This window comes from Sapajus apella, unplaced genomic scaffold, assembly GCF_009761245.1.
Source record: "Sapajus apella isolate SASKATOON/1434 unplaced genomic scaffold, GSC_monkey_1.0 scaffold31, whole genome shotgun sequence".
In the NCBI taxonomy this organism is placed as follows: Eukaryota; Metazoa; Chordata; class Mammalia; order Primates; family Cebidae; genus Sapajus; species Sapajus apella.
The window spans coordinates 775,701-797,479 of NW_022436971.1; the positions used below are offsets into that span (position 1 = coordinate 775,701).

Consider the following 21,779-nt stretch of genomic DNA (forward strand, 5'->3'; position numbering starts at 1 on the left):
GTTCGAGGTCAGCCTGGGCAACATAGTGAGACCCTCATCTCTAAAAAAAAAATAAAAATAAAAAATGGATTCCTTTGGATGGAGAAATCTAGTCACACTGCCTCCTCTGGAAAGGAGACTCCAGGGGGAGAACATGTGACATTCACATCTTACTGTAGGTTATGTCGGCTTGGAAGAGTTATGGGAAATGTGACTAAAGGAGAAGGAAAGGGCGAGTTTGGACCACATGGCACTGCCCAGGGAGGAGGCCGAGGTGAGGCTCTGTCAGGGGCACCCCGGAGGCACAAAGGCACCTGGAAGTTGGCCCGGAAGGGGAACTGGCAAAGAGGGCAGCAAACTGTCTCCTGGGTGGCTCTGCCTGGCTCCACATTAGCTCCTCTCTGCACACCCTCGTTACACAGAGACACAGACGGCACGTCAGGAAAACAAGAACCCAGAAGCCAAAGGAGTCTCCACGGCCCCTCCCAAGTCACAAGTGTTGCCAGATGGTCCCGATATCTCAGACTTTGTCCAGAGAGTGATGAAATCATTCCCATATTTGGTTAGATCCTTCCTTCTTCAAATGGAACATCCAAAAAATTGGCTTCTGATATCCCTGAGCCCCCAAATGCTCATCCCACCCTCCCGACTCTCCTACAACCCAGGTCAGGCTGGGGGTCTCTTCCATAGGAGGTGATGTGGGCAAATCTTGGGCGCCCTGCAATTCCCCTCTGAAATTAGCTTGTTCTGCCTTTCCTCAACCCAGAGGATCCAGGAACACCTTGGGACCCTCAGAAGACATCAAAGAGAACTCAACTCTGAAAAACGTCCAGCAGACAGGACCATGGGAGGCCACCGCAGGCTCCTTCTGAATAAAGGAGGTGAGACGCTGCTGCAGGGACCACACTCTGATGCCACGGCCTCACCTTCTGCCAGCCCTGCTTCCTGTCCTTTGCTGTCCCGCCCCGTGGCATCTCCACCCCAGCTCCTGTAATAAGGGCTCAGCATTCATTAATAGAAGAAACATAAACAGACAACTGGGGGATGAGCAAGAGAATGGGAGACACAGCAGGGACGTGGGCTGGGAGTGGGGGAGGCTCCAGAGGAGACAGCCGATCCGCTCTCAGCTTCCTTCCCTAGGGGCCCATCACTTCCTCTCACCAACCAAGTCTCCATCCAGCTCCCTCCTCTGGGGAGGACATGCGCCCCCATGGAAGCCCTTTACTCAAAACACCAAGTGGGAGCTTCCCCGCCCCCATCCCCGGCTTCTCTCTGGAGACACCCCACGATTCTCTGCCCCTGGCTGCCACAAAAGAGAAGATGAAGGGCAAAGGTGAGACACGTATTGGTGAGATCTCCCTTGGGGAAGACGAGGAGGAGGTAGGAGGGCCAAGAAGGACCAGAGTCTCCACCTTGGCTTAGCCCGGGGGGCACTGCCATCCAAGGTGACGTTTTCTTGGAGATCCCAGCCAGATCTCCATGGGGTTGGGGTGGGCGTGAGGTGAGCCCCTCCCTCAGACCCCATCCCCTTGAGGAGCTCCAGCTCTTGGAATTCAGTATACACACAGATCGGGAAACTTCATTTCGTAGACCGGGATGGAGTGGTTCTGCGGCTGACCGTAGGCTGCAGTGATGGTTCCTGATGGGCTTGGTGGGGGCCTAGGGGCAGGAACACGTGGGGAGAAAAGCATGAAAAGGAAATTTTAGGGTTCCACCCTTGTGCAACTAAACAGTAGGTGACTTAGGTTTCTTTTTGCACAGGGACCAGAGACCCATTCATTCCACAGGTTCCCAGCTTTCCAAGTTGTACTAGAATCTACAGCTTGGAGTCAAGCTTCTCTCTGCAGGCTCCACAGTGATGCTGCTGCTTTAGAACAAGCCAGCCTGGGATACGAGGACTCTTGGGTCTTTCCAGGTCTCATTGAGCCAGGTTCCTTCCCTCTCTATTCTCTGTTTCCTCGTCTAGGGAGGGTTGGAGTTGGTGGCTGACTCCACCCAGGAAATAGAGATTGCAGTGGGGTGGGAGGAGGGGGAGGGGAGGAGGGAAGACAGGGGTGAGAGAAGGACTTAGGATGAGGAACCCCAATACTGGGCCATAGAGGTCAGGGTCCCCCGCCCAGGGTTGCCACTTACCGGATGGTGATTTCGAAGATCTGATTGAGTTTGCTCTGGAGCAGCGATGCCTATACACAAACAGGGGGAAGTGAGGTGGGGGGACCCAGAACCTCTGCCGGCTGGCTTAGATGTCCCGAGTATGCGCTGGAGGTGCAGGGTGGCCACAGCCTTAGGAAGGCAGGCGGAGGTGAACACACTCCAGCACTCCTCCACTGGACCCTGACTACGGATTCAGGTCTGGGAAAGCCACCTACTGAAGGCTGGCTGGGGACAGGACAGAGGCTCAGAATCGCCAGGGGGGCCATCAGCTGGCAGTTCTTGAAGGTCCTTCTCCTTAAGATGGGGCAGCGGGGCTGCTGGGCATGGAGTTGGGAGACTATGCCAGTGCCAGCTCTTTTCTTTCTTAAAAAAGTTAATTTAGTTTAATTTTTTCATTGAGACAGAGTCTTGCTCTGTCACCCAGGCTGGAGTGCAGTGGCACAACCTCAGCTCACTGCAACCTCCACCTCCTGGGTTCAAGCAATTCTCCCAACTTAGCTTCCTGAGTAGCTGGAATTACAGGCACACACCACCACGCCTGGCTAATTTTTTGATTTTTAGTAGAGATGGGGTTTCGCTATGTTGGCCAAGCTGGTCTCGAAATCCTGACCTCAGGTGACCTGTCCACCTTAGCCTCCCAAAGTGCTAGAATTACAGGTGTGAGCCACTGTGCCCAGGCTGTGCCAGCTCTTTTCTAACTCACAAGGAGTACTCTGCAAAACTGGTGGCGTAGAGATGATCTCTGATTCCTTCTGGCTCTAATGAGGTCAATGAATGCAGAGAGTGGGACTGCACGTGTTCAGTAACTGGGCCCCAGTTCCTAGCTCATGAAATAGGCATCCCTCTCAAAGTGGGATGAGATGTTAGAACCAGGCAGGCCCGGGAAAATCATGCCTCACTTACCCGTGCCCCACAGTGTGCGGCAATCTCCTCAAAGGGTGCCTTCTGGAACTTCTCCACCACCTGTCGCCGCCGCTCACGCTCCTGCTCCTCCACGGCTACGCTGTCCACTGCGACGCAGAGAGCCAGGTCAGTGCCAGGCCCTGCTCACTGAGGGGAAGGGGAGGGACTCCTTCGAGGAGCACCATCCATGAGCACTGCTTGAACCCTCCCCTCTTCTGAAGAGTAGGGGACAGTGGCATGGAGGTGTAGTGCCCTCACTTGGCCCTGGAAGGCGGGACGTCTTTCTGATTCTACCTGAGGGCTCAGCCTTCTTCCTTGTGTAAGAGTTTGAGAAATATGTAGGAGGAACTTTCAGCGGGGCTCTTACAGCCCCAAGTAGTTGCTCTCCCACCAGGACTTTTAAATTGAAGGTCCAGAGCAGTTGGTCCTTTGAGTGCTCTGTGGGTTTTTTTTTTTTTTGAGACAGAGTCTCACTCTGTTGCCCAGGCTGGAGTGCAGTGGCACAATCTTGGCTCACTGCAACCTCTGCCTCCCAGGTTCAAGCAATTTTCCTGCCTCAGCCTCCCAAGAAGCTGGGACTACAGACGCACGCCACCACGCCCGGCTAATTTTTGCATTTTTAGTAGAGAAGGGGTTTCACCATGTTGGCCAGGATGGTCTCGATCTCTTGACCTCATGATCCGCCCGCATCGGCCTCCCAAAGTGCTGGGATTACAGGCTTGAGCCACCATGCCCAGTCTTCTGTGGGCATTTTGAAAAGGGACATTGAGGCTGGGTGTGGTGGCTCACACCTGTAATCCCAGCACTTTGGGAGGCTGGGGCAGGCAGATCACCTGAGGTCCGGAGTTTGAGACCAGCCTGGCCATCATGGTGAAACCCCTTCTGTACTGAAAATACAAAAATCAGCCAGGTGTGGTGACACGCACCTGTAATCTCAGCTACTTGGGAGGCTGAGGCAGGAGGATCGCTTGAACCAGGGAGGTGGAGGTTGCAGTGAGCCGAGATCACGCCATTGCACTCTAGCCTGGGTGACAGAGTGAGACTCTGTCTCATAAAAAACAAACAAAAAAAGAAAAGGGACATTGACAATGGCAAAGCCACACAGATCATGAAAACCAATGTGGAACAACTGTGGCAGGGCAGCCCGGGGCCATTCAGTTTAAGGATTCCACATGCACTGCTTGGTGTCCAAGATGAGTTAGCACCAAGAAGAAAAAGGGGTATGTGCCGCATATGCCCATCATACTGTTGTTTTTTTTTTTTTTTTTTTTTTTTTTCAAATAGAGCTGGGGTCTTACTATGTTGCCCAGACTGGTGTCAAACTTCTGGACTCAAGTGACCCTACTGCCTTGGCTTCTCAAAGTGCTGGGATTACAGGTGTGAGCCACCATGCTGGGCCCATACTCAGTTTAAGAAGGTAAGAAATGGCTGGGTGCAGTGGGTTATGCCTGTAATCCCAGCACTTCAGGAAGCTGAAGCAGGCGGATTGCCTGAGGTCAGGAGTTCGAGACCAGCCTGGCCTATATGGTGAAATCCTGTCTCTACTAAAAATAGAAAAATTAGCCAGGTGTGGTTGTAGGTGCCTGTAATCCCAGTTACTCAGGAGGCTGAGGCAGGAGAATCGCTTGAACCCAGGAGGCAGAGGTTTCAGTGAGCCAAGATTGTGCCACTGCATTCCAGCCTGGGTGACAGAGCAAGATTCCATCTCAAAGAAAAAAGAAAAAATTTATAGGAAAGAAATGTGTATATTCAGAGAGACTACCATTAATGATGACAAAAATTTTAAAGTTTGGCATTTATAGGCATAATTTGTCAGCAGTTAGAAAAATACGTTGTTGTCCAATGATCCAGGTAGCGGGGAACAATGCATTTCAAAATTTACTTCCCTTAGTAAACAGACATTCATATGATTCATTCTTAATATCTTCCATTGGCCAGCTTGTTCTTTTGTATCACACTTCACCAAAAAAAGAAACAATTTACTCCAAATTGCTTTCTACCTACAGCTGTCAACCGGTTACTTTTAAAGGCCTCTGTCCTTAGTAACAAAAGGTTTGCCCACTGTGGGCCACACTACCGACCCCATCAGGAGAGCAGAGACTTTCAGTGACAGCTTTGGTGGCTGTGATGAGTTTGTCGAAAGCCACCAGCCTCTCCCCTCACTCGGGTGCTGTATCCCACCGCGGAGGGTGGTGGATCCAGCTGCTTCTGCAGGAGCAGGCCCAACGACCCCACCCCATTCTGCCCTCTAAGCAGAGTCCCTCGGCCCCAACTTACCAATGGCTTTCTTCAGCGTCTCATAGGTGATCTCCTCGGCAGGCACTCGCTGAAGAAGGGACAGAGATGCCCAGAAAGGCAGTGAGTGGGGGAAGGAGGCAGCCCTGACACCCCCTGCTCTCTGGCAGCCCCTTGCTTCTTAGAACAAAGTCCCAGTGGGCAGGAAGTCCCTCAGGACACCCCCAGCCCCATCAGGGTCTCGGAAGCTCTCTGAGCAGCACAGAGGACAGAGAAATACAGCGGGGAAGCTCATTCCTCACCAGATTCAGACTCAGAACAGAGTCCTGAGTCTCATGTAAAAGAATACACTGTTCTCTGCCCCCTCCTCAGGACTGTCCCATCAAGCACTATGGGAGGAAAATACTGCAATTTTATTTTATTTTTTTGGTTTTCTTTGAGATGGAGTCTCGCTCTGTTGCTCAGGCTGGACTGCAGTGGCGTGATCTCGGCTCACTGTAGCTCCACCTCCTGGGTTCAAGTGATTCTCTTGCCTCAGCCTCCTAAGTAGCTGGGATTACAGGTACATGCTACCATGCCTGGCTAATTTTTATATTTTTAGTAGATATAGGGTTTCACTATGTTGGCCAGCCTAGTCTCAAACTCCTGACCTCGTGATCTGCCTACCTTGGCCTCCCAAAGTGCTGGGATTACAGGCGCGAGCCACTGTGCCAGGCCAGTACTGCAATTTTAAAACATCTTCAGAAAACACATCGGAAAATATTGGAAGCCAGAGGAGAGAGGTGACAAACAGAATCTTAAATGTAAATTTCAAGAACTGTTTATCAGTTCTGAAATCTTAAAAGTATTAAATCACCAACCAAGGCGACTTGAGCATTTAGTAAAGATAAGAAATGGAGGGTTAGAAGTGACAGGCCTGGTGCAGTGGCTCATGCTTATAAGCCCAGCACTTTTGAGAGGCCAAGGTAGGCAGATCATGAGGTCAGGAGTTCGAGACCAGGCTGGCCAATATAGTGAAACCCTTTCTCTACTAAAAATATGAAAATTGGCCAGGCATGGTGGCACACAATTGTAATCCCAGCTACTTGGGGACTCTGAGGCAAGAAAATTGCTTGAAACCGGAAGCTAGAGATTGCAGTGAGCTGAGATCATGCCATGCCATGGCACTCCAGCCTGGGCGACAGAGAGAGACGTCATCTCAAAAATAAATAAATAAATAAAAGAAGTGACAGGGCTCCCTTGACTACTGAGGTTCCAAGGAGTTGCCCCGCTCAGTCCTCTGCAGAGCCTATAAAAGGAGGTGAAAAATAATAAAACTCAAAGAAGGGAACTCCATAGATGCTGAAAATAGTAAAGGAATTTGGACTAAATTCCAGAAATTACTTACTAGACAATGAGCTATTAGACCTATGAGTTACTCATGCTCTATCTTTTTTTTTTTTTTTTGAGATGGAGTTTCACTCTGGTTGCCCAGGCTGGAGTGCAATGGCACAATCTTGGCTCACTGCAACCTCCACCTCCCAGTTGGTTTCAAGTGATTCTCCTGCCTCAGCCTCCCCAATAGCTGGGATTACAGGTGGCCATCACCACACCTGGCTAATTTTTTGTATTTTTAGCAGAGACAGGGTTTCACCATGTTGATCAGATGGTCTCAAACTCCTGACCTCAAGTGATCCGCCCGCCTGGGTCTCCCAAAGTGCTGAGATTACAGGCGTGAGCCACTGCGCCAGTCTCACACTCTATCGTTTAAATGTAATCTTAAGCAAAAGCAGCAGACACAGAAGAGGATGATTTCACTGATGAAAAGTTCAAGAAGTAACGCAACTCAGGCTTGGGGCTCCCTTAGGGGAGGAGGCACAGAGGCAGGGCCCACTCTTTCATCCGGGCGTGACTGCACGGGCATATATACTTGATGAAAATTCACGGAGTTGTGCAATATTTGATTTGTTTGGCATTTTTGTTTGAGTAGGAGAGGACAGAAGTATAGATATGAGATAAAGTCATTCAACAAACATTAAGTGAGCACCAACTACATGCAGAACTCCAGGTGAGTCCATAGAAACTGCACAATTTGTTAGCATAGGAGTTATACGAAAGAGAGAGCTGTGCTGGGCCTTAACTCCCTCTGAGGACTTATCCTCTGTACACCCATCCATTCCTCCACTGTCAGCACCGAGCAACGTGCTGCTGGGTGCTGGGGAACTGTGTGGTGGCAACAGTCAAAGAAAAGGCCGCTCTCTGGGCAAGAGAGCAAGGATGCTCACTGGGCAAGAGCAGGGAGAGAGGAGTTTATGGAGGAAACTGAACGGGGGCTGGGCGCTGGGAAGTCATCAGTTCACAGGTGCTCAGCTGCTCCTGTGTGGAGGCGAAGGTGGTTCAGACGTGGCATTCTGCACTAGCAAAGGCCTGGAGATGGCTGAGCACAGCAAAGGAGAGACTGACAGCAGCTCCACCAGAGTGGGAAAGCAGATACAGGTGGCAGAAAATGAAATGGTAGAGCCCAGACTATGAATGGCTGGGAATGCCAGGCACCAGGATGGAGATGTGACCAAACCAGCATTTATTCACCACTGCAGCGAGCCTGGCAGTAAGGCCATAGGAACCACTGTGGGACTCTGGGCTGGCACACGATGGCTGAGGGGGAAGAGAACTGTGGCATGGCAGATGGGCACAGGATGAAGGCCCCTGTACCCCTGCTTTGCCACCAAGCCAATTCTGGGCTAAGCTGTCTCCTTTTTTTTTCTGAGATGAAGCCTCACTCTGTCACCCAGCCTGGAGTGCAGTGGCGCAATCTTGGTTCACCGAAGCCTCTGCCTCCTGGGTTCAAGTGATTCTCCTGCCTCAGTCTCTTGACTAGCTGGGATTACAGGTGCCTGCTACCACACCAGGCTGTTTTGTATTTTTAGTAGAGACAGAGTTTCACCATGTTGGTCAGGCTGGTCTCAAACTCCTGACCTCATCATCTGCATGCCTTGGCCTCCCAAGGTGCTGGGATTACAGGTGTGAGCCACCATGCCTGGCCTAAGCTGACTCTTGAAGGGAGGAAGGAGCTGATACTGGTGGCCCAAGAGGCCACTAGTGAGGAGGTGCTCTGTAGTGGCGTAAGCATTTCGCCTCCTCCTGCATCACTTGACTCCTCAATTCCCAAGGATCTCTTACCTCTTGGGAAGGGAGAATCACCACTATGGGCAGAGAGAGCCACCAACTCACCTCGACCCCTAACACATTGGAGGTTCCCAGTCTTTGGAGCTGGAAGGGCCATGGAGGACGCCTTGTTCAACCTGATTTTACTTGTCCAATTAGCCCAAGTCAGAGCTTCCTTCTGTGGGAAAGTTCTGGATAAGCTTTGAGGGCCCTGGGCTGGAGATCTACCCAATAAATGAAGTGGTCAAGAGCACAGTTAGGGGCAGGCTTGTTCCTCACCCCTAGAGACTTTTCCTACCTCTGATTGCATCTGAGGAAAGGCTTGATGTCAAAGCTGTCCTCCATGTCTATGTTAGCCCTAATGGGCACAGAAGCTCGGGAATGCCAGCCTGTCCATACCTGACGACCACATAAGTCTTTCTGTCCCATCTCACACAAATGTGTGTCCTCCGTACTTCTTGTGAACTGGGACAGTCAGCATTTAATTAAAAAAAAAAATAAAAGGGCTTGGCATGGTGGCTCACACCTGTAATCCCAGCACTTTGGGAGGCCAACGTGGGCAGATCCCTTGAGCCCAGGGGTTTGAGACCAGCCTGGGCAACATGGCAAAACCCCATGTCTACAAAAAATGCAAAAATTAGCTGGGCATGGTGGTGTGTGCCTATAGTCCCAGCTATTTGGGAGGCTAAGGTGAGAGGATCACTTGAGGAGGCAGAGGTTGTAGTGAGCCGAGACTGAACCACTGCACTCCAGCCCAGGTGACAGAACAAGACTCTGTCTCAAAAATAAAAATAAGAAAAAGGTGTACTGCATCTGTGGCTTCGGTTCCCTCAGGCCTCCTTCCTCCTCCTCTCTGCCCTCCCCTCTGTTCCTTTCCCGTTTGGGAGAATTGGGTTTGTATCTCCACTATGATTCTTTATTCTTCCCTACTCACGGGTGTATCTGCTTCATTAGCTAAGTTAGAAGAAATGAGATAATGGCAGGGGAGACAGCACATGTTATTTTGAACAGATATTGGATATTTACAGTCCTCAAGGGAGGAGAGAAGGACGAGAGGTCTTTAAGGCACTGCAGCAGCTTTCTCTTAAAAAAAAAAATTCTTGGCTGTGGGTTAGGGGATGTGCAGGTGGAGCACAGGTGGTTTTTAGGGCAAGAAGTGACTCTGTGTGGCACTCTAGTGGGGGAGGCAGAAGGTACAATGCTGAGAGCGAACCCCAATGTAAACGATGGACATCAGATGATAACGCTGTGTTCGGGCAGGTTCAATTGTAAGAAACCACTCTGATGGGGGATGTGGACAGTGAGGGAGGCTGTGCATGTGTGAGGGTATAGGGCAGTCTCTGTACCTTCCACTCAATTTTTCTGTAGACTAAAATTGTTTTAAAAAACAGTCTAAATTAAAAAAAAAAAAGAATCTTTATTGATACATGTGGAAGCAACACTATGAAAGCTGTTCTCATCCTTATCACTCCAGTTTCCAACCCAGAGCACATCTGTCCGCATGTGAGTGGGGAATGACGACCAATATGCCTTTCTTTTGAATTTTTTGAGACAAGGTCTCACTCTGTCACCTAGGCTGTAGTGCAGTGGTGCCATCATGGCTTACTGCAGCCTCGACCTCCCAGGCTCAGGTGTTTCTCTCACCTCAGCATCCTGAGTAGCTGGGACCACAGGTGCATGTCACGTACAAATTATTTTTGTAGAGATGGGGTCTCCTTATGTTGCCCCAGATCATCTCAAACTCCTGGGCTCAAGCAGTCCTCCTGCCTCAGCCTCCAAAATGTTAGGATCAGAGGCATGAGCCACCATACCCACCCAGGCCTTTCAAGAGTGATTTTTATGATATCCTCATGGGAGCAGGGAGGCCCCTAACAATTTTTCCAAATGGAAGTATCTGCGACACATATATGGGGAGAATCAGGACGAGTGTGGAATGACTCGAGAAGCTTACTTTCCATGCAGCCTAAGCACACCATGTGGGCAGGGGACCCTGGGGTCCAGCGTCCCATCTGCAGGAGGTGGGGCTGCCTCAGGAGGGTGGCAAGGTCACTCACCTCCTCCTTCTCTGGGCTGTTCCTCGATTCTACCTCCACTTGCAGGGAGATGGTCTCTCCAATGCTTCTCCTCTTGGATAAGCGATCCTCATCTGGGGAAGAAGCAGCCCAGAAGCTGCAGTTCCTAGTCCTCGGAGGTCCAGGACTGAGCTGCTAGCCCCACCTCCCAACCCCTCTGCCTCTGCTTGGCCCATAGTCCTCAGGCTCAGTGCACGCTCAGGCTACACCTGTAGTTTACAGAAGCTTCTGATTGCTGTGGGCCTTCTCCGTCCATCTTAGAGTGGTCAGTTTTGCTCTTTGGGGCTAATATGTTGAAATCATCAATGAGAACACAAAGAAGGTTCTTATGACCAGAATACATCGCACCTTACATGTAAACATCATCTGCTAATAGCACCAGTAGCTGTCGTCCATCAGTATTTACTAAGTGCATTTGCATTAATACAGGTACCTATCTCATCTACCTCTCACGCCAACCTTCTAAGGCAGCTATTGTTTTTTTTTGTTTTGCTTTTTGCTTTTGTTTTTTGAGATGGAGTCTCACTCTCTCGCCCAGGCTGGAGTGCAATGGTGCAATCTTGGCTTACTGCAACCTCCACTTCCTGAGTTCAAGCAATTTTCTTGCTTCAGCCTCTTGAGTAGCTGGGACTACAGGTGCCTACAACCACACCCAGCTAATTTTTTGTATTTTTAGTAGAGATGGGGTTTCACCGTGTTGCCCAGGTTGGTCTTGAACCTTTGAGCTCAGGCAATCTATCCGTCTCGGCCTCCCAAAGTGCTGGGATTACAGGCATGAGCCACCACACCTGGCCAGCAGCTCTTGTTAATATCCCTGTTTTACAGTCAAGGAAACTGAAATTCATGATGCAAAGGACTTTTCTAAGATCTTTCAGGCAGTAAGTTGCACAAAGGTCTTGAACTGGGTCTCTGGTTCTGTAGCCATGTATGCTTTTTTCAGCACAATGGAGCCTCTCCCATCCTCAGGCCAGGCCATCTCATGGGCCAGGTACTTCCAAGGACCCTGCCCTGAGAATAGGTGGGGCAATCAAGAGGGCCTCACCATAAACTCCCACTGTGTCTTTCAGCTTTCGTGACATCCAAGGTGCCGTACAGGCAATCAAAGGGCCACAAGTCCCTTATACTCAGGCCCTTAACTGGCCAAGGAAACAGAGAGGCAGGCTCGGGTGTCCCTGCACAGAGCTCATACCTGTCAGCTGAGGGATGTAGGGCAGGCAGAGCCGGTCTGAATTGTAGCCACTGCCTCCCAAGACTTCACTGATCTTGCTCTGGCGGAAGAGGAGCTCAATCACTACCCCATCAAGATTCTGAGACAGCCTGGAAGACAAAGGAGGGAGGAAGCACATTAGAATCATGATATCTAGAATGACTTCTGAATAACTTTTTTTTCTGAGACAGAGTTTTGCTTTTGTCGTCCAGGCTAGATTGCAGTAGTGCAAACAGCTTACTGCAACCTCCGCCTCCTGGATTTAAGTGATTCTCGAGCCTCAGGCTCTTGAGTAGCTGGGATTACAGGAACCCACCACCACGCCTGGCTAATTTTTTGTATTTTTAATAGAGATGGGGTTTCATCATATTGGCCAGGCTGGTCTCGAACTCCTGACCTCAGGTGATCCACCCACCTCAGCTTCCCAAGTGCTGGGATGACAGGCATGAGCCACCATGCCTAGCCAACTTTTCTCATTACAAAAGTAACATCTTCACTATGGAAGATGACAGAGAAGTAAAAGGAAGAGTCACCCCTGGTCCCATTTCCAGAGATAACCACTATTCACATGTTATAATGTATTCTTATGCACAACAACTGCATCCTTCAGTTACTGTTTTTTTTAGAGACAGGGTCTCACTGCATTGCCCAGGCTGGAGTGCAGTGGCTGTTCACAGGCACCATCATAGCACATTACAGCCTTGGCCTGCTGGGCTCAAGTGATCTTCCTGTTCACCCTCCCAACAGGCATGCTCCACCACACCCAGCTTTTATTTATTTAATTGTTATTTTTTAGACTGAGTCTCTCCCTGTCGTCCAGGCTGGAGTGCAGTGGCACGATCTCAGCTCACTGCAACTTCCACCTCCCAGGTTCAAGGGATTCTCCTGCCTCAGCCTCCCAAGTAGCTGGGATTACAGGCACGTGCCACCATACCTGGCTAATTTTTGTATTTTGAGTAGAGACAGAGTTTTGCTGTGTTGGCCAGGCTGGTCTCCAACTCCTGATCTCAAGTGATCCACCTGCCTGAACCTCCCAAAGTGCTGGGATTTCAGACATGAGCCACTGTGCCCAGCCTAATTTTTCTTTTTCTTTTTTTTTTTTTTTGAGACAGAGTCTTCCTCTGTCACCCAGGCTGGCGTGCAGTGGCACGACCTCAGCATACAGCAAGTTTTGCCTTCTGGGTTCAAGCAGATTCTCCTGCCTCAGCCTCCCGAGTAGCGTAGCTGGGACTTCAGGTGCGCACCACCGCACCTGGCTAATTTTTGTATTTTTAGTAGAGATGGGGTTTCCCTATGTTGGCCAGGATGGTCTTGAACTCCTGACCTCAAGTGATCCACCCACCTCTGCCTCCCAAAGTGCTGGGATTACAGGCATGAGCCACCGCACTCAGCCCAGGCAAATTTTAAAAAACTTTTTTGTAGACATGGGTTCTTGCTTTGCTGCACATGGTTGTCTGGAACCCATGGGCTGGAGAGAGCCTCCTGCTCTGTCTTCTGAGTCACTGGACCTGCAGGTGTGAGCCACCACACCCAGCTTAGCCACATATTTTTACATATACAGATAGATATCCCCGTCCCCACCCGCTGTTCTGTGATCTATTTTATTGACCTATTATGTAGTGGGTATTTTACATTAAATATTCTTCCAAAACATTGGCACACTTGTCTGTTGTATGGATGGGCCATGATTTATAAAGCCATCCACTACTGTGAGAAATTTTGGTTTTGCAAAATATCGTTCCCTTGAGTTCCTCTGATGTTGAAGTGACATTGGCCCATAGCACCCACGATGGACCGAAAACATCACTTGGATTGACAGTGACGTCTTGTCAGGAATGACTCCTTCAGGATGCATTTGCCATGGGCTTGGCCAAAGCCCCCAGAGGCTGTGCTTCACCTGCGAACACGGCTCAGCATTGCACGCTCGAGGCATGGGCTGCAGTAATGGGATGGGGTTTAGCTTTACCCAGGACTTCCGGACCCCAGGCAGAGCCCACCTTCTGCCCTTGAGTCTGCAGAAGGCCGAGCCTCCTGGCATTGACCCCTCCTGGCCTCAGGCCACCCACCTACTTACTCAGCTGCCCTGGGGATCCCTGACCAGGCCCCCAGTCCTCTCCTCACCTGGGCCTCTCCACAAACACATCCTCGGGGAGCATATATGGAGCTTGTTTCTTCCTGGTCTCTATCACCTGGTGGTTGGGAGGAATCAGATGATAAGAGCTGGTTCAGCAGGGAGAGGGAGCTCACAGGCAATGAAAGAACCCCCATGCCAGGCTCGGCACTTCCTCCCTCCCACAGCCTCCTCAGCACAGTGTCTGAAACTGAGCTTCTCCAGTGGAAACTCCCATCAACAAATACCCTCAGAGCAGCTGGAGAGGCCTAGGAGGCCTGCTCAGCCCATGGCCATCAATGACACATGTGCACTAGGTCTCCTCCATATGGAGGGAACTTAGCTCTTAAGAGACTGCAGCTTCTGGCTCTGGTGTCTCATTCCTATGCTTTTTTTGTTTTTGAGACACAGTCTTGCTCTGTCGTCTAGGCTGGAGGGCAGTGGCACAGTCTCCGCTCACTGCAGCCTCCACCTCCCAGGTTCAAGCGATTCTCCTGCCTCGGCTTCCTGAGTAGCTGGAATTACAGGCATGCACCACCATGCCTGGCTAATTTTTATATTTTTATTAGAGGTTGCCTAGGCTGGTCTTGAACTCCTGACCTCAAATGATTCACCTGCCTTGGCCTTCCAAAGTGCTGGGATTACAGGCATGAGCCACTGCCTCCAGCTTGCTAGTATATTTTAAAGTTAATCCTGTATGTTGGTATCATTCGATCTCTAAACACTTCAGTGTGTTTTGAAAGATCTTTATGCAACAACTGAGAACACATCTGACTATAGAATGGGTGTCAGATAACACCAAGGAATTGGTGATGACTTAATAAGCTGTGTTAAGAGCATGGCAATCACGTAGGGAGGCGCTCATGCTGTTTCAGATGTGCAGACTGATACACTGCATGAAAGGACAGGGTAGCTGGGATTTGTTTTAAAATATTTGTTTTAAAGTATTTACAATTTGTTCAGCAAAGGAAAAGAGAAGGAGATAGATGAGGCCTATGGGAAGAAATTTTCATATCTGTTCATTTCATCTGCGTGGCCATGAATGGACGTTCGCTCACCATCTACTCAGGCCACTTTTGTGGTATTTCATAGCTTTAGTCTGCATGATCTGAGGTATGTGTGCCGATGTGTTCCCGTGAGTAGGGGAAGACAGAGGGGCAGGAAGTGGAGGGGGCAGACAGTAGGTTAGAAACAGGTATAGGAGAGCCCCCCAACCCCTGTGCCTAACTCCACCGTGCTCTGCCAAGTCATACAGGAAGGAAAGATGCTATAAGTAACTAACTTCTCACCATGAGCGGTTCTTACTTCAACCGTGTCTTCACTGTGTAAGACTAGGTACAGAACTAACACAGTTAAGCAAAAGCTGTTCCCAGGAACCCCAAGTTGAGGGCCCCCTGAGTTCAAGCTATTCAAGTCACGAGGACACCAACCTCATGGATGTGCTGGCAGAAGGCAGGCACTGTTGTGAGCTGGCTGATGAGGTTCAGGTAGGCTGCGCCCAGAGCGTAGAGGGCACAGCGGTTGTAGACGGGCAAGTTCTCCTCATTGACCTGGGCTACGTCCTGCAGCAACACAGACATGGCCTCCGGAGTTTTTCACTGACAAACTACACTGGGTGCCAACCCTCCACCCAGCGCCTTCCCAATCTTCTTTAGAAATGCTTTCTTTCCTAGACGAAGTCTTTCTCAGCATTTGACCCATAACTTCCTGGGGGAAAAAGTTGCCTTCATTAAAGGAAGGGAAGGGTCCCTAGAACAATCCATGAGCTGTGAGGCTCTTAAGTACTCACAGACTATAGAGGCAACGACCTCAACTCCCCGCTCTGCAATTCTAGCTGTGGTGACCTCTCCTGCCCACACCCCCATCATTAATCCCACTGCTAGGTGCTATCTCCTTCACTATAGCTGATTCCTAGAGGACTGGATTAGCTGGTTAAACTGGGTTCATATGTTAAGCTAAAATAGCTGTTAGAGTTACCAGGGGAATGGGACACAAAGGAACCCCAAATTCTAACTCTTTTTATTTTCTTTATTTTTAAGATGGGGTTTCACCATGATGGCCAGGCTGGTCTCGAACTCCTGACCTCAGCTGATCCACCCACCTCGGCCTCCCAAAGTGCCAGGATTACAGGCTTGAGCCACCGCGCCTGGCCACTCTTAAGGGTAACTAGAGTTAAAAAGAACTGCAGCATCTAGGTTGACCCTGCAGGATTTTAGCACCATCAGACAGGTGGTCTAAGACTCTGTCACTGAATTCCCAGGGTTGCCCGATTCAGAACTATGATGCCCGCCTGGCTTCAGCACCCTGGAGACCCAGACTTTGAGGTCCAAAGGACCCACCCTGACTCCCAGTAGCCTTGGGTGTACACTTGCAACCAGGAAGACCAGGAAAGTCTCAAGTCCTGCCTGGTGCCACACTGGCTGCCTACGAATCACAAAGGAGGCTTGGTAGACAGGCCCCCAGGCTTTGAGACTGTGACTTATCTTTCCAGGAAATGTACACTTTAAACAAGTGCTCAAAGCAATTCTGAAGCACAGCTCAGATTTTGGGAACCAGAGAATCTTTTTTTTTTTTTTAGAGGGAGTCTTGCTCTGTTGCCCAGGCTGGCATGCAGTGGCACGATCTTGGCTCACTGCAACCTTGGCCTCTAGGGTTCAAGTGATTCTCCTGCCTCAGTCTCCCAGGTAGCTGGAACTACAGGCGCACACCACTATGTCCAGCTAATTTTTTGTATTTTTAGTAGAGACGGGATTTCACTATGTTGGCCAGGCTGCTCTCAAACTCTTGACCTCAAGCCATCCACCCACCTTGGCCTCCTAAAGTGCTGGGATTATAAGCGTGAGCCACTGTGCCTGGCCAAGGGAACCAGAGAATCTTTAGACAAATGAGTTTGTCTGGGATCACTCAGGGCTTACGAGCATCCTCTTAGGAATCCTTGGAGTTTCACTCAGCTCTGTGAGAGAATCAACATACTAGTAGCTAAGTGACACTTCTGAATGATCTGGTTGCCTGGGTCTTCTTTAGCTTGAGGATAGGCCAAGGGCATAAATGAAGCATTCTTTGGGGTTCCCCAACCAGGACCATGATTTGGGGTCTTCAGGGAGGAGTGGCCAACCACGAATGCAATATTCCTGGGTTCCAAAACGACTGTTAAGCAGTTGCCACTCAATATTTTTATCAGGGATTAGCCAAAACAGGTCCCTCCCCTGATCCCAAGCCCCACACCCTGTGCACACCAGGCCCTACCTGAACAGCCAGCACCAGACGGATGAGGTCCACCACCACCTCCTCGTTGGCCAGCTCGATGCTGATGAGGGCCAGCAAGCCATAGAGCGCCTCATAGTGTTTCTGCACATTTGTTTCCTCCTTGCAGCTCAGGTAGATGTGTCTGTAGAGCTGCTGGGAGTGCTGGGGATGGGGGCGGGCAGGGGAAGGCCGGGGTGGGTAGGATAGGGACAGGAGGGGCAAGGAGAACAGGGAGGAAGACCAATCTGAAGATGTGGGGGATGGCTGTGTGTGCCCCCTCCTCCCTTGGGGAGGGGATACCTTTACAGCAGACTCCAGCAGAAGTGGACACACACAGGAAGGCTTGTGTAGGGAAGGTTGGGTTCTAGGGAAACCAGCAATAGAAGCTGCTGCCCAAATCCAGGGGTAGGAGCAGAACACAGTGACTGGCCCTTGACTGGCTCATCCCTCTGGGCTTGACTCCTAGAGAGGCCAGCCGGTCAATCTGACCATGAGGGAGGAGGCATAGCCAAAGAGGGAAGAGGCAGGCTCCAGGGGCAGTCAGTGGTCACCAGTGACTTTTGCTCTGTCACCCAGGCTGGAGTACACTGTCACAATCTCGGTTCACCGCCACAATCTCGGTTCACTGCAATCTCCACCTCCTGGGTTCAATAGATTCTCCTGCTTCAGCCTCCCAAGTAGCTGGGATTACCGGTGCCCACCACCATGCCTGGCTAATTTTTGTACTTTTAGTAAAGAAGGGGTTTTACCATGTTGGCCAGGCTGGTCTTGAGCTCCTGACCTCAAGTGATTCACCTGCCTCAGCTTCCCAAAGTTCTGGATTATAGGTGTGAGCCACTGCACTCGGCCTTCACTGTGTCTTGAGGACATGCTTGCTTACCTTCTTCATGAAGACGGTGTCTTGTCGAGAGCACTTGTCCACTTTCAGCTTTAGGACAGAGATGTCACTGAGGGTACTGGGACGGGATGCAAAGGGCCTCCTTAGCTCTTGTACGAGGCCAGCCTGCACTCACAGGGGGTCACTGGGCTTTATCCCCAACACCGTTAGTCGGTACAAAGCCTCCAGTGCTCCCTGGCCCTGGTTCTTACCCCAATTACCTTTTCCTCTCAAGTTCTCAAGAATTTGTCCCTTTATCTTTCTCTCTTTTTTTTCTTTTTGAGACAGGGTCTTATTTTGTCACCTAGGCTGGACTGCAGTGGCTCGGTGATCACAGCTCTCTGCTGCCTTGACCTCCAGGGCTCAAGCAATCCTCCCAACTCCGCCTCCCAAGGAGCTGGGATCACAGGTGCGAGCCACCACACTCAGCTAATTTTTAAATTTTCTTGTAGAGATGAGGTCTCACTATGTTGCCTGGGCTGGGCTGGAACTCTTGGGCTCAAGTGATCCTCCCGCCTTGGCCTCTCAAAGTGCTGAGATTATAGGCATGAACCACCACACCTGACCCCTTTTTCTTAAATCTTCACTCTGATTATTCTCTTCCTCTTCTTATCCCCACCAGGTCCTTTCAGTCTCCTGATAACGCTGTACCCCTTCCTCCTCACACTTGCAAACTCCCTTTAGTGCCTCCTCTCTATCTTCCAGATCTTCAGTCCACGCTCCTCCTCTCCCAGACGCAAGTGCCCTTTGGTCTCTCCTCCCCTTGCAGGACCCCAGGGTCAATGTTGGTGATCAACTCCCTGGAGAGTCTCACTGAGTAGCTGAACTGTCCTCCCGTCTGGGTGTGAGGCTACTGGCCCAAAGGACAGAACCTACTGGAGAGTCCTCTCCCCATCTTGCATCACCTGAAGGAGACACCCCAAATTCACCTGATGGTAGAGAACTTGTGGCGGTTGCCATGACGATCAATGAAACTGATGAGAATCTCTAGAACAAAGAGTCGAATTTCTGCATCCTCCATGAGGGCGGTGGAGAGGAGGCGGTCCAGGAAGTTGCTGGGCAGGGCTGACATCATGTTGTTGCACTGGAAACCTGTGGATACCTGCAAGGGAGGCATGACAGGTGTGCCTAGGAACACCGTCCCTCTCAGGTGCAGGAGGAGATGGAGGAGCAGTCAGTGGAAGTCCGATCTGATGTATACATCCTCTCTAGACATCGCCCAATCCAGCCTCCCCTACCCTGTAGCCCAGGCAATTTTTTGAACACTCCAACATTCACCTAGATGACATTGAGTTCAGTAGACATGTGAATGGATGGGGACAGCGTGCAGGGACATTAGGGTGTTAAAAGCAAGCAAAGGATGAGCCCTGGAGGGAAGCAAAAGCCGGGCAATCTCTGAACCTAACATTCCAGCCAGTTAGGGCACAACTGATGAACAGCCACCAGGAACACAATGCCTCATTAAGAGTATGACCGTCACAAAGAACGAGACAGTGGAAGAACTCACAGCTGGGCTGATGGATCAGAACTCATACACATGGCAACCACCAAATAGTGCACACAGGTAGCATCTGGTAACATGACTGTTAGCATGGCAATAATGGGGCTTTGTGACTAAAGCCAGTTTGGCATAAATAGATGACATGCCATATATGCTGTCTTCAAAGCATTGAAATGCAGCCAAGCACTTTTCCTGTTAAATCCATATTGCAAAGCAATGACTTTGATGATTCAGAAGGTCCCTGAGGATGTGCCCCACACTGTCACCTTAAGAAGATGCTGGGTACAGGCTGGGCACAGTGGCTCACACCTGTAATCCCAGCACTTTGGGAGGCTGAGGCGGGTAGATCACCTGAGGTCGGGAGTTTGAGACCAGCCTGACCAACATGGAGAAACCCCATCTCTACTAAAAATACAAAATTAGCCAGGCATGGTGGCACATGTCTGTAATCTCAGCTACTCAGGAGGCTGAGGCAGGAAAATTGCTTGAGCCTGGGAGGTGGAGGTTGCAATGAACTGAGGTTGTGCCATTGCACTCCAGTCTGGGCAACAAGAATGAAACTCCATCTCGAGAGAAAAAAAAAAAAGATGCTGGGAACAAATTAGTGAGGGTAAACTCAGAAAAAAAAAAATGGCAGGAATATGGAGCCCAAGTTGATAACCATATGAGGACAGTGCTGGAGCACAAAGGGTTTATAAAAATCTAGTGCCGTGGAGTGTGGACTAGAGAGGAGGGGAGGGAAGGCATGAGGTGGCGGGTGGGGGAGTCTGTTTAGGCTGGCATGGCGAGAACAGAGACAGAGACTGAGAGACAAGATGGGAGGTCTAGGGAGGGAGAAGGGACTGGGGACCTCCCAACTTCAGTCTGAGAAGTTTGAAATCTGATTGTACATCAATTATAAACTGAGGCTGGGCACAGTGGCTCACAAAGTGCTGTAATCCCAGCACTTTGGGAGGCAGAGGTGGACAGATCACTTGAGGTCAGGAGATGAAGACCAGCCTGGCCAACATGGTGAAACTCCATCTCTACTAAAAATATGAAAAATTAGTCAGGCGTGGTGGCAGGTGCCTGTATTCCCAGCTACTTGGGAGGCTGAGGAAGAGAATCGCTTGAACTTAGGAGGCGGATATTGCAGTGAGCCGAGATCGCACCATTGCACTCCAGCCTGGGCAACAAAATCAAAACTCTGTTTCAAAAAAAAAAAATTATAAAGTGAGATCTACTCTGAAATAAGAGGTACCTTGCAGAGAACAGCATTTCTAGACAATTCTTCTTGTAGCTGAGTTTATGCTAGCTGAGGAGGGGCGGTTGTGGGATGTTGTGTTTAGGCCAGGGGTTGTGCTTCAAAATAACCTGGGGAGCTTGTTACAAATACAGATTCTAGGACCTCACTCAGGCTAACAGCTCAAAACCTCTGGGGAATTAATATATTTATCACAAGATTGGCATCGGAATGGTGTTTGAGAGCAATGGATCTAGACTCTAGTGATGGCTGCAAAAATGTAAAGAAGAGTTACATAAAACACTGAGGATGGGAAGGATGGGGACTGGGGGACTGACGTGGGCAAATGTGCCAAGAACACATGCTGGTAAAACAGGGGAAACAGAGGGGGAAAAGGGAAAGAGGGGGTACCTGGAGGGAACCAGGGCGGGAACCAGCAGATTCCATCTCAAGACAGACCATGTCTGAGTGACAAGGCTATCCGTAGCCAATAAGGAACCTTTGTGAAAATTAGAAACAGGTGCCCCACCTGCTCTGGCTGACCCAGCTCTGGGAGTGCCCAGCCTGGCTAGTGAGTGGAGCACAGGCTAGATTTCAGCCCCCATTCAAATGACTGGGAGTATTTGTGTAGTAAGCAACCTGCACAGCTGTGTGTGGAGGCCTTCACTTGGTCCCTTGGAGCTGTCTCCTGCAGAGGAAGAGCAGGAATAGGGATAGATGGGGCTCACCTGCAGGAGGGATTTTAGCAGCATAATCTGGGTCAGTCGGTTCCTGTTCTCCCTGTAGACCAGAGACACAAACACTCAACAGGACTGTAATGGGGTGGAGATCCCACACTTGACAGCTTAGTTCTACCCCTGCTTCGTTTCTTCATGAGGCTTATCATCTTGGGTTACCCAGGACAGTGACTTCTGGACCCAGGAAGCAGACCAAGGGGTGATGGGCTCCCCCCATGGTGGGAGGTGGTTATTGGTGGAGCAGCCTGAGAAATTGTCGTAGGATCCACGAGCCCCACGAGCTGCTGAGGGATTTGAGAGTAAAAGGAGAGCAGAGGGCTGAGCCAAGAAAGTTAAGAGGGATAAAGGAGGGGATCAGAAAATGCCACTGGGAGAGGAGGACTCCGGGCTGG

At 50.3% G+C, this 21,779-nt stretch overlaps 1 protein-coding gene across 2 annotated transcripts in view; it reads right to left on the bottom strand.

Annotated features, from left to right (window-relative positions):
* Positions 1-537: 537 nt before the first annotated feature.
* Positions 538-21,779, bottom strand: part of EFR3B (EFR3 homolog B) — a 113,630-nt gene continuing 92,388 nt past the window's right edge. For both annotated transcript variants that reach the window (XM_032293953.1, XM_032293954.1), the window contains 12 exons: positions 21,379-21,430; positions 18,857-19,029; positions 17,931-18,006; positions 17,051-17,212; positions 15,235-15,366; positions 13,816-13,883; positions 11,677-11,804; positions 10,470-10,561; positions 5,314-5,362; positions 3,037-3,143; positions 2,113-2,162; positions 538-1,638 (listed from right to left, as the gene is read on the bottom strand). In XM_032293953.1, the coding sequence (XP_032149844.1) occupies positions 1,533-1,638; positions 2,113-2,162; positions 3,037-3,143; positions 5,314-5,362; positions 10,470-10,561; positions 11,677-11,804; positions 13,816-13,883; positions 15,235-15,366; positions 17,051-17,212; positions 17,931-18,006; positions 18,857-19,029; positions 21,379-21,430 (1,195 nt within the window). In that variant the 3' untranslated portion in view covers positions 538-1,532. The remainder of the gene's footprint in view (positions 1,639-2,112; positions 2,163-3,036; positions 3,144-5,313; positions 5,363-10,469; positions 10,562-11,676; positions 11,805-13,815; positions 13,884-15,234; positions 15,367-17,050; positions 17,213-17,930; positions 18,007-18,856; positions 19,030-21,378; positions 21,431-21,779) is intronic.